The sequence below is a fragment of the Leuciscus leuciscus genome (assembly GCF_965113295.1).
Source record: "Leuciscus leuciscus genome assembly, chromosome: 21".
Taxonomy (NCBI): Eukaryota; Metazoa; Chordata; class Actinopteri; order Cypriniformes; family Leuciscidae; genus Leuciscus; species Leuciscus leuciscus.
Genome location: NC_138745.1, coordinates 35976453 through 35988760, shown reverse-complemented (window position 1 = coordinate 35988760; position 12308 = coordinate 35976453). Strand labels below are relative to the sequence as shown.

At 39.6% G+C, this 12308-nt stretch overlaps 1 protein-coding gene across 8 annotated transcripts in view; it reads left to right on the top strand.

Moving 5' to 3' along the window:
* Positions 1-12308, top strand: part of kcnma1b (potassium large conductance calcium-activated channel, subfamily M, alpha member 1b) — a 137931-nt gene that overhangs the window by 32803 nt on the left and 92820 nt on the right. For all 8 annotated transcript variants that reach the window (XM_082152389.1, XM_082152386.1, XM_082152388.1 and 5 more), the window contains exon 2: positions 11467-11619. In XM_082152389.1, coding sequence (XP_082008515.1) covers positions 11467-11619 — 153 coding nt within the window. The remainder of the gene's footprint in view (positions 1-11466; positions 11620-12308) is intronic.

Here is a 12308-nt window from a genome sequence, read left to right as displayed (position 1 = left end):
CCTCATAGTTACAACGCGGACTGTTGAGCAGACGCGTCTCAAGCCTATTAGTGATCCAACGCTGCATACTCTTAAAGGTTACGTCCGTGGATCACGGCTGAACGCGTCTTCTCCACACTCACTTACAAACAAACAAACAAACTTATAATATAAATTAGTCTTAATATTGATAGCATCACTGGTAGCTTCGTTGCTAACTCACTGTCCATCTGTTAAAATGGCGAATATATCAGATGTAGGGGTGCAACGGATCAAAAAACTCACGGTTCGGATCGTTTCTCGGATCAGAGTCACGGATCGGATCATTTTTCGGATCAGCAAAAACAATTTTTTTGTTTATTTACACTTTTAAATTATTAAATTAAAATATATAAAATCAACTTAAAGTGCACAAAGCATAATATCTTCTTTTTAACATAATTAATGAAAAACAACTTAAAGTGCAACATAAAAAGATCTCCTTCCTTTAAACATGGACCAATGCTTGATGTGTTTCCACTGTCATATAGGGCTGTCAAAATTGCTCAAAAATGACGTTCGAATATTCCCTCAAAAAAACAACAACATATATTCGAACTATTCGAACATCTGGTTGCGCATTTTGTAAATGACGCGCATTACGTCAATAACAGGACAAATTAATACAAAGAGACATAACTAGGCTACTTGTATAGGTAGTTTATTTAAGTTTAAACATATTTGACAACGTATTACCTACACAAAAACAAGTAAATCAACTAATGGCCAAGACCGCAGACCTCATTCTCTCTCTCGCCCTCACCCTGCGTTCACACCAAACGTGAATAGAGCGTCTGGCGCGAGTGATTTCAATGTAAAGACGCGTTTACGCGCGTCTGGAGGTCGTGCGGCGCGAATGAGGCGCCACGCTCTCTGCGGTTCATAACGGTTTAAATGAACAACAAATATAAGCAAATGTTGAGTGCTGATCAAGAGTTTTGTGCAAGCAATTTAAGGTCGCGACTCTTGTCCCAAATATAGCAGGCTTCATTCAGTGATTGAAACAAATATTATTAACATTAATTTAAGTTTTACAGTATAGGCAAGGCAAGGCAAGGCAAGGCAAGTTTATTTATATAGCACATTTCATACACAATGGCAATTCAAAGTGCTTTACATAGAAGAAATTTAAATAATAAAAAGAAATAAGAATAATTAAAACAGTTTAGAAAAATAAAAAATAAAATACAGTACAAACAGTCGGACGAACATTGGCACAGTGCTCATTCAGTAAATGCATAGTTAAACAGATGTGTTTTGAGTCTGGATTTGAATGTGACTACAGTAGGAGCACATCTGATCTCCTCTGGAAGCTGGTTCCAGCATAATAGCTAAAAGCAGACTCGCCATGCTTAGAGTGAACCCTTGGTATTTCAAGCTGATATGATCCTAATGATCTGAGTGATCTGTTGGGTTTATATTCAGTGAGCATATCTGCAATGTATTGAGGTCCTAGGCCATTGAATGATTTATATACCAGTAATAATACTTTAAAATCAATCCTAAGTTTAACTGGGAGCCAGTGTAAAGACCTGAGGACTGGTGTGATATGTTCATATTTTCTGGTTCTGCTCAGAATCCTGGCGGCAGCGTTCTGTATGAGCTGCAACTGTCTGATGGTCTTTTTGGGAAGGCCAGTGAGGAGTCCATTACAATAATCCACCCTGCTGGTGATGAAAGCATGCACAAGTTTCTCTAAGTCTTGTCTGGAAACAAAGCATCTAATTCTTGCAATATTTTTCAGATGATAGTATGCTGATTTAGTTATTGCTTTGACATGACTACTGAAACTAAGCTCTGACTCTAGTGTCACTCCAAGATTCCTGACTTGATTTTTGGTTGTTTGACCCCTAGAGTGAAGGTATGCGTTCACCTTGAGAACTTCATCTTTGTTTCCAAACGCAATGACTTCAGTTTTGTCTTTGTTTAACTGAAGAAAGTTTTGACACATCCAACTGTTGACTTCATCAATGCATTGGCACAGGGAGTCAATGGGGCTATAATCGTTGGGCGATAGGGCTAAGTACAGCTGTGTGTCGTCTGCATAGCTGTGGTAAGCAATTTGGTTATTTCTCATTATTTGGCTCATTGGGAGCATATACAGGTTGAACAGGAGTGGCGCAAGAATTGAGCCTTGAGGGACTCCGCATGTCATGGATGTCCACTCAGACTTATGGTCTCCTATACTCACATAATAACCTCTCCCATCTAAGTATGACCTGAACCATTTTAGGACTATCCCAGAAAGCCCCACCCAGTTTTCCAGCCTGTCCAGAAGTATGTTGTGATCGACAGTGTCAAATGCAGCACTGAGGTCGAGTAGTACCAGCACTGATAATTTGCCTGAGTCAGTATTTAAGCGAATATCGTTTATTATCTTTATGAGCGCTGTCTCTGTGCTGTGGTGCGGTCGGAAACCAGATTGAAAATTGTCAAAGTATCCATTCGAGCATAAGAATTTGTTCAGCTGATTGAAGACAACTTTTTCAATGATCTTACCTATGAAAGGAAGATTTGAGATTGGTCTATAGTTGCTTAATATGGTCTTATCCAGATTGCTCTTTTTCAGGAGGGGCTTGACAACTGCAGTTTTTAGGGAGTTTGGAAAACTCCCAGAGAGAAGTGAAGCATTTACCACTTCTAGAAGATCTGCTTCTAAACTGTTTAACACACTTTTGAAAAAAGATGTGGGAAGTGTGTCAAGAGCGCAGGTTGATGTTTTAAGGTGCTGTACGGTTTCTTCCAAAATTTTGCCATCAATTTCTTTGAAATCAGACATAGTAACTACTTTCTCAGGTGGTTTGATCTGTCTGACCCCAGCGCAACTCAAGGATGTGCTGATCACCTTTCTGATATTATTGATTTTGTCAGAGAAGAAGGAAGCAAACTCACTGCACTTGCTGTCTGAGAGCATTTCACTGGGAATCTGGCTTGGGGGGTTTGTCAGTCTCTCTACAGTAGCAAAAAGAGTGCGTGTGTTGTTTAAATTACTGTTTATAATATTTGAGAAGAAAGTCTGTCTAGCTTTGCCTAGTTCCATATTGAAAGCATGAAGGCTGTCTTTGTAGATGTTATAATGGACTACAAGTTTTGTCTTCCGCCACATGCGCTCTGCTTTTCTGCATTGTCTTTTCATATTTTGCACTGCTGTTGAGTTTCTCCAAGGTGCCTTTTGTCTGCCACTCTTCTTCCTGACTTTCACAGGAGCAATATCATCAATTACACCTTTAACTTTTGAGTTAAAAGAATCAAGGAGAAAATCAACAGAGTCAGCAGATATGCTTGGTGTTAAAGATATAGCCTTCATAAATAGTACACTAGTGTTCTCATTTAAGCATCTCTTCTTGACAGACACAGATCTGGCTTCAGTGGCAGGAGAGATCAATATATCAAAGAAAATACAGAAATGATCAGACAGTGCTACATCCTTAATAACAATCGATGAAATGTTTAGACCCTTACTGATAAGTAAATCTAAAGTGTGTCCACGATTGTGTGTGGGTCCATGTACATGCTGAGTCAGATCAAAAGTTTTTAAAACAGTTTTGATTTCTTTTGCCATATTATTTTCTGCATTATCTATATGGATGTTAAAATCTCCAGCAATGGCAAAACAGTCAAACTCTGAGGTAATTGTTGATAACAGTTCTGTAAAGTCCTCAGCAAAGGCTGGAGAGTATTTTGGAGGCCTGTAAATAATGAAAAGTAAAATGCGTGGAGCACCTTTTAACACAATACCCAGATATTCGAAAGACAAGTAATTCCCAAATGATATTTGCTTACATTGATAGATATCTTTAAAAAGAGCAGCTAGACCCCCACCTCTCTTAACAGCTCTGCAGACACTCATAAAAGTAAAGTTAGGAGGGGCTGTTTCATTGAGGATTGTTGCACTGCAGCTGGCTTCTAGCCAGGTTTCATTTAGAAGCATAAAATCCAGGTTGTTTGTGGTTATTAAGTCGTTGACTAGAAGTGATTTATTTTTAAGTGAGCGAATGTTTAAAAGAGCTAACTTAACAGACTTACTTTTCCCCACAGCAATATTAGTTTGACGTGTAATAGGCACCAGATTAGTTGGGTTTGCTGTACGGCTATTGAAGGCCTTAGACTTTCTATCATGTAATAGAACAGCAATAGAGAAAGATACAGGCACACTGGGTTCCCGCTTGTTTTGTAAACATTTGAGAAAGTTACTGTTATCAAAACGGGGACCCGACACATATCACTGAGAGCTTTGAGCAGTTGTTTTTGGTTCACCTCGAGCAGAAGGAGGAGGGTGTGGGCCCTGGCGTTGTGGCAGAGGCCGAAGAGCTCTCACAGGAGGAGGGGGAGGGCGAGCTGGGCCCGCAGGGACCGACTATAGAACCGACATTGAACGCTCCGAGCGAGCTGTGCGGTAAAACATGGAACTTTTCCTTGACATGAAACGGTAAATAATCAAACCAGTGGAAGCCTGCAGACAGTGCATAAAAATGCTGTATCTAACCTACCTTATTCATGCAATATCTATTCAGTCAGTACAGTAGCCTACACTTTAGTAATGTTTCTGTTTAACGTTAAATAAAATGACCTGTCCCTGATCCCTCAGGCAGCGCGCCCACTCGCAGAGCAGACAGCCGCGCCTCTGTTACCGCGGGCGTGTTTTTCCACATTCGAATATTCATTTTCACCTTAGATATTCTGTTTTTTAAAACCATTCGAATATATATTGTAATTTAGAATATTCGTTGACAGCCCTACTGTCATATGGCTTTCTTGTGCCACAGTGCCTACACACCGTCACGGTTTTATCCACTAACCTCTTTCCTTCATCATTATATTTGACAGGAAAGCCAAAATGCTCCCATACAGGGGATTTAAATGACGCGGGGCGTTCAAGCTCCTCAGTTCATCCGCTCGCCATGACCACGCTGTGTGTGGACTGAACATGCGCACAACTTTCTTTTTTTTCATAAATCAATCCGCGGATCACGTGTGTGCCGAACCGAAGATATTGATCCGAACGGATCACGGATCAATGATGATCCGTTGCACCACTAATCAGATGTAAGTAGTCTACCGCTTGGTGCAGGTGAGGACACATTTGAGCTGCACGCACTGCAGTCTGAGCTGGAAGCTGTTGAGAAACAGATCCACAACCTTTTATTGAGACAGGCCGAGCTGAGAGACCGGTGTTTGGCTCTTGAAACATCACGTGCCGATGCACACAAATCAGTGTTTAACGTTACTAACCCGCTGACTCCGACCGCGTCTACTCCATGTGTTCCTCAGCATCGGTCGCGATCAGCCATGGTCTCGTTCACTCCGGCTCCAACACGCCACCACGAAGCCTGGGTGGTTCCGCAGCGGAAGACGCGAGTCAGGTTTAGACCAAGACTTTCTCCGACCCTCCCGGTTTTCGAGTTATCCACACAAAACCGCTTCTCCCCTCTACGCGAAACAGAACGCGATGCTGTGATCATCGGCGATTCCATCGTTCGGCACGTACACGCTACGTTAGGTAAAAGTAAGGTGCAAAGTCACTGCTTTCCTGGTGCTCGTGTTTCTGAAATCGCTGCTCGCGTTCCCGAGATCCTGAACGGTGACGAGCGCGTCGGAACTGTGGTCCTGCACGCGGGAGTGAACGACATCAGGCTGCGCCAGACGGAGATTCTGAAGAAAGACTTCAGAAATCTATTCGATACGGTACGCAGCACATCGCCTGAAACAACGATCATTGTGTCAGGACCGCTTCCCACGTACCGACTAGGGCATGAAAAGTTCAGCAGATTATTTGCGCTAAATGAATGGTTAATGTCATGGTGCAATGAGCAGAAACTGCTCTTTGTAAATAATTGGAATCTATTTTGGGAGCGTCCTAGGCTTTTCCGTGCTGATGGCTTACACCCAAGCAGATTCGGAGCGGCTCTTCTGTCAGATAACATCTCCAAAATGTTAAATACCCTTTGACTAGTAACCAAAAGTCCAAATCATAGTCTCTGCTGCACCAATTCAACTGATATAAATACTAGTGTAGAACATTGCATAGAAACCGTGTCTATTCCTCGTTTAGTGAGATCAAATAATAAATCTAATGCAGGATCTAGGAAAAATCTAATTGTTATTAAAACAGAAAATGTTGCTATTAGTAAACAAAAACTATTTCTAAAGCTAGGTCTTCTAAACATTAGATCACTCACACCTAAGGCAGTTATTGTAAATGAAATAGTCACAGATAATAGCTTCAATATACTTTGCCTTACTGAAACCTGGCTTAAACCAAATGATTATTTCGGTATTAATGAGTCTACTCCTCCTGGATACTGTTATAAGCATGAGCCCCGTCTGATTGGTCATGGCGGAGGTGTTGCAACCATTTATAAAGATATTCTAAATGTTACTCAGAAAACGGGTTATAAGTTTATTTCATTTGAAGTACTTGTACTAAATGTTACGCTCTTAGATGTTAGAAAAACATCCCTATTATCTCTAGCCTTGGCTACCGTATATAGACCGCCAGGGCCTTACGCTGATTTCCTAAAAGAGTTTGCAGATTTTCTCTCAGACCTATTAGTCAATGTCGATAAAGCATTCATTGTTGGAGATTTTAACATACACGTAGATAATCCAAATGATGCGTTAGGAGCTGCGTTTACAGATTTATTAAATTCATTTGGGGTCAAGCAAAACGTCACCGGACCAACTCATCGTCTTAATCATACACTCGATTTAATTATATCACATGGAACCGATCCAACCGATATAGATATCATTCCACAAAGTGATGATGTCACTGATCACTACATGGTAACTTGCATATTACGTACTGCTGTAATATGTCATGCGGCGTCGCGTTATCAACCAGGCAGAACAATCCTCCCATCCACCATAGATAATTTCTCAAATTGCTTATCTAATTTGTCTCAGCTGCTGCCTGAACCCAAACAAACAGATGAACTAGAAGAACTAACTAGCACTATGAGCACCATTCTCTCTAGAACATTGGATGTGGTTGCACCTATTAAATTAAAAAAGGTCAGAGAGAAAAATAAAGCACCATGGTATAACAATACTACGCATGTTTTAAAGAGAGAAACCCGTATTTTAGAGCGTAAATGGAAACAAACTAATTTAGAGGTCTTTAGAATCGCGTGGAAAGACAGTATGTCACGTTATAAAAAGGCCATAAAAAGCACCTCCGCAAACTAATAGAAAACAACCAAAATAATCCAAGGTTTTTATTTAACACCGTGGCTAAACTAACAAATAAACAGACGTCATCCGAACAAAATATCCCGTTACAGTTCAGTAGTAATGATTTCATGAACTTCTTCACTGAGAAAATAGAAAGCATCAGAACCACAATTGTAAACGTTCAATCTTCAATTGCGCCTTATAATTCAGCTTCAATTATCACCCCGCAAGAACAATTACAGTGCTTTACAACTATAGAACAAAAAGAGTTAAATAAACTTATCACTTCATCTAAAACAACAACATGTTTATTAGATCCTATACCAACTAAACTACTGAAAGAAGTGTTACCTGTAGTGGAAGAGCCTCTCCTCAAAATTATTAACTCGTCTTTATCTCTAGGTCATGTTCCAAGAACATTTAAACTGGCAGTTATAAAACCTCTCATTAAGAAACCGCAATTAGATCATAATAATCTAGCAAATTATAGACCCATTTCAAATCTTCCATTTATGTCTAAAATATTAGAAAAAGTGGTGTCCGCTCAACTGGGCTCTTTCTTGCAACAAAATGATATCTATGAAAAGTTTCAGTCTGGATTCAGACCGCATCATAGCACTGAAACCGCGCTCGTTAAAATCACAAATGATTTACTTTTAGCTTCTGACCAAGGCTGTATCTCAATACTAGTTTTACTTGATCTTAGTGCTGCGTTCGATACTATAGATCATACATTACTCTTAGATCGACTACAAAATTATACTGGTGTTCAAGGACAAGCACTAAGCTGGTTCAAATCATACCTATCTGACCGCTACCATTTTGTCTATTTAAATGGAGAAAAATCGATCATAACTCCAGTAAACTATGGAGTGCCGCAGGGATCTGTATTAGGCCCTCTGTTATTTTCAATATATATAATGCCACTTGGAAATATTATAAGGAAACATGGAATTAGTTTCCATTGTTATGCTGATGACACTCAAATATATATTTCATCACGGCCGGATGAAAACGCTACATTTTCCAAATTGACAGAGTGTGTTAAAGATATAAAAGATTGGATGACGCGTAATTTTCTTTTATTAAATCCAGACAAGACAGAGGTAATACTTATCGGTTCAAAAAACCGCCCACAAAACCTCGCACAATACAACTTTAACATCATAGGATGTCCTGTTACTTTATCCTCTACAGTAAAAGACCTGGGTGTTATACTCGATTGCAACCTGTCTTTTGAAAATCATATTTCATATGTTACAAAAACAGCCTTTTTCCACCTTAGAAACATTGCTAAGCTACGTAATATGCTATCAGTTTCTGATGCAGAAAAGTTAGTTCATGCATTCATGACCTCGAGACTGGATTACTGTAATGCTTTATTAGCTGGTTGTCCTGCATCCTCAATAAACAAGCTACAGTTAGTCCAAAATGCCGCCGCTAGAGTTCTTACGAGATCAAGAAAATATGATCATATAACACCGATTTTATCATCACTGCATTGGTTACCTATAAAGTTCCGTATTAATTACAAGGTATTGCTACTGACTTATAAAGCCCTAAACGGCTTAGCTCCAGTCTATTTAACGGATCTTCTATCGCCCTATAATCCATCGCGCTCTTTAAGATCACTAAATTCAAGGCTTTTGGTCATACCTAGGATATCCAGAACCACCAAAGGAGGGAGAGCATTTTCACATTTGGCTCCAAAATTCTGGAATAGTCTTCCTGATACTGTTCGTTGCTCAGACTCGCTCTCCCAGTTTAAAACTAGATTAAAGTCGCATCTCTTCAGCCAGGCATTCATATAATCCCACAGTTCAAACTACAATCCGGCCTCTAGCTCATAAATGCCAGAGGAGAACTGGCCCCCGACTGAGCCTGGGTTCTCCCAAGGTTTTTTTTTTCTCCATTAGGTCACCTGATGGAGTTTTAGGACACCATTAGGTCACCTGATGGAGTTTTTCGGTTCCTTGCCACTGTTGCCTTTGGCTTGCTCAGTTGGGGATATTTTGGGGATATTTAATTTAATTTTATCAATCAATAAATTCCTCTTGAAATAAACTTTGTTGTATTATTTAAATGTAATACTGTGAAGCTGCTTTGATACAATCTGTATTGTGAAAAGCGCTATACAAATAAACTTGACTTGACTTGACTTGACACACACACACACACACACACACACACACACACACACACACACACACACAGATCTACACACAGATTCACACACACAGATCACACACAGATCCTCCTCAGTGTGGACACACACACAGATCACACACAGATCTACACACAGATCCTCCTCAGTGTGGACACACACACACACACACACACACACACACACACACACACACACACACACAGATTCACACACACAGATCACACACAGATCCTCCTCAGTGTGGACACACACACACACACACACACACACACACAGATCTACACACAGATTCACACACAGATCCTCCTCAGTATGGACACACACTTTTATACCCTCTTGCAATTAAAGATGTGTTTTTATTACTCTAAAGTTCCCATGAAACCAAAATTAGAGCATATATTCTAAATGAAAGACGATCAATATCGACATGAAATATAAAAGAGCTTATTTACTTTCTTAATTCATGTTCCTGGTTTAACTGTGAATTAACAGCACTGATCTAAAGAAAAACATGTTTGCCTTCATAATCAAAAAAATATGAATAACTTACTCCACCTCTTCCCTTCCCAGCTCATGTCAATCACCTTTATACACTCCTGATCAGAAGCTTACGGTCGGAAAGTTTTGTTTTTGATAGAAATTAGTACTTTTATTCCACAAGGACGCATTCAATTGATCAAAAGTCACATTAATGACATTTATAATGTTACAAATAATTATATTTCAAAATAAATGCTGTTCTTTTGAACTTTGTTCATCAAAGAATCCTGAAAAATACAATTTGTCACTGTTTCCACAAAAATATGAACTGTTTTCATCATTGATAATTATGAGAAATGTTTCTTGAGCATCAAATCATCATATTAGAGTGATTTCTGAAGGATCATGTGACACTGAAGACTGGAGTAATGATGCTGAACATTCACAGGAATAAATTACACTTTACTAGATATTCACATAGAAAACAGCTGTTTTAAATTGTAATTTTTTTTTTACAGTTTTTACTGTATTTTTTTGTCAAATAAATTGGTGAGCAGAAGAGACTTTTTTTGAAAAAAATCTTACCATCCCCAAACTTTTGCACAGTAGTGTATAGGGACACTTTTACCATCACATCCCTGTATGAAGTCCTGCCTACATTTCTCTCTTGGAAATATTTCACATTATGGAAGTAAAATGGTTGTGAGTGAATCTACACAATACATGAAACTCATCCTGGTGTGTGGTGAAGTGTTTACAGTATTTACAGAGCGTTTAAGGGGCGTGTGAATGTTTCAGTGTGTCGGTAGGCCAGTGCGAACGTGTGTGTGTGTGTGTGTGTGTGTGTGTATTTCAGTGTGGCATGTAAGGCCGACTGCTGGTGTGTGACGCGTCTCACATATGTGGCATTCTCTGGCTGTCGTGTTGAACTGTGACACCGGAGTCCAGCACTGAGATCCTGTTTTAGACACACACCCCAATATAAGCCTGCATAGGAAGCGCTGCGAGTGTGTGTGTGTGTGTGTGTGTGTGTGTGTGTGTGTGTAACTGTAACAGAGGAGCGGGTGACTGACATCAGCATGTGAAGGTCACGTGTGTTTGTCAAATGCTAAACGTCATGTGTGAGCCGTCGTAAGAGATCCGAGCAGTTCAACACTGCATAATAAAATTAAAATATAAATGTATTCAATTGTATTACCTTGATTGTTTATAATAATAATAAACATTTCATAAATGTCAACCAAAAGAGCAAGAGCACTGCCTTTCCTTCTCAGCTAACATCATCGATCCCTCTTGTGTTTTGTCAGTCATGTAGAGACTTTATTTATCGGATCAACTTCTCACGGGTTTAATTGTTTTCCTGCATTGAAAATCCTGTTAAATTGTCTAAAAGGCTGAAAATTTAGCATCATATTTTATGGCTATGGTTATGTTACTCGTCTTATTTTTATTACAGTCAATCATTCGAGGAAGAAAATTTCTCAATTGACATGTAAACAATGTTCTATGCTAACGGTGCTAAAATCAGCATAATGTCCTTTGTTGCAAAACATTAATATTAGTTTCTCTTGATTTTGATTGTGTGTGTGTGTGTGTGTGTGTGTGTGTGTGTGTGTGTGTGTGTGCAGGACGTGCACAGGGTCATTACTCTCAGTGACGGAGTGATTAAAGGAGGAGTGCAGCGAGAGACGGAGCCGGCGAGTGAGGTGGGATGGATGACCTCTGTGAAGGACTGGGCCGGGGTCATGATCTCTGCTCAGACTCTCACGGGACGTGTGCTGGTGAGTCCTCCTCAGTGCCGCTCAGGCGGACACACACACGGCAGGTTATGAATTATAGAACATCAACAGGGTTTTCAACCAGAGCGAAAGTTAGTCAATGACAGATTGAACTGGAATATTTTCTTCACCCCTTTATATACTTCACAGTGACAAAAGATGACCAATTAAATATATATATATATATATATATATATACACACACACACACATACCATGCTACAAAAAATATACAATTACAAAAAATATACAAAAAAAATTTATTCTCTCTCTGTCATATTGTCAAGCTCACACTCACATTTCAGATTCATGAATTATGACCCAACATGACAAGAAAATCAACAGGATTTTCACACAGAGCATATATGTATATATATATATATTAGTGCTGTCAAAGTTAGCGCGTTAATAACGCGTTAACGCAAAATCATATTAACGGCACTCATTTTTTTAATGCGCGATTAACGCACCGCGTATTTTCTGTGTGACCCATGGCCCAACCTCTAGTTGGAGAAATGGAGATACACAGTGTTGCCAACTTAGCGACATTGCAGACCCCTTTAGCGATTTTTTTTCCCTTCAAAAAAGCGCCCAAACCTTATTTAGTTTCTGAGAATCGCAGGTACTGCCAGTACTGCTCTCTCTCTCTCTCTCTCTCTCTCTCTGTCTCTCTCTCTCTCTCTCTCTCTCTC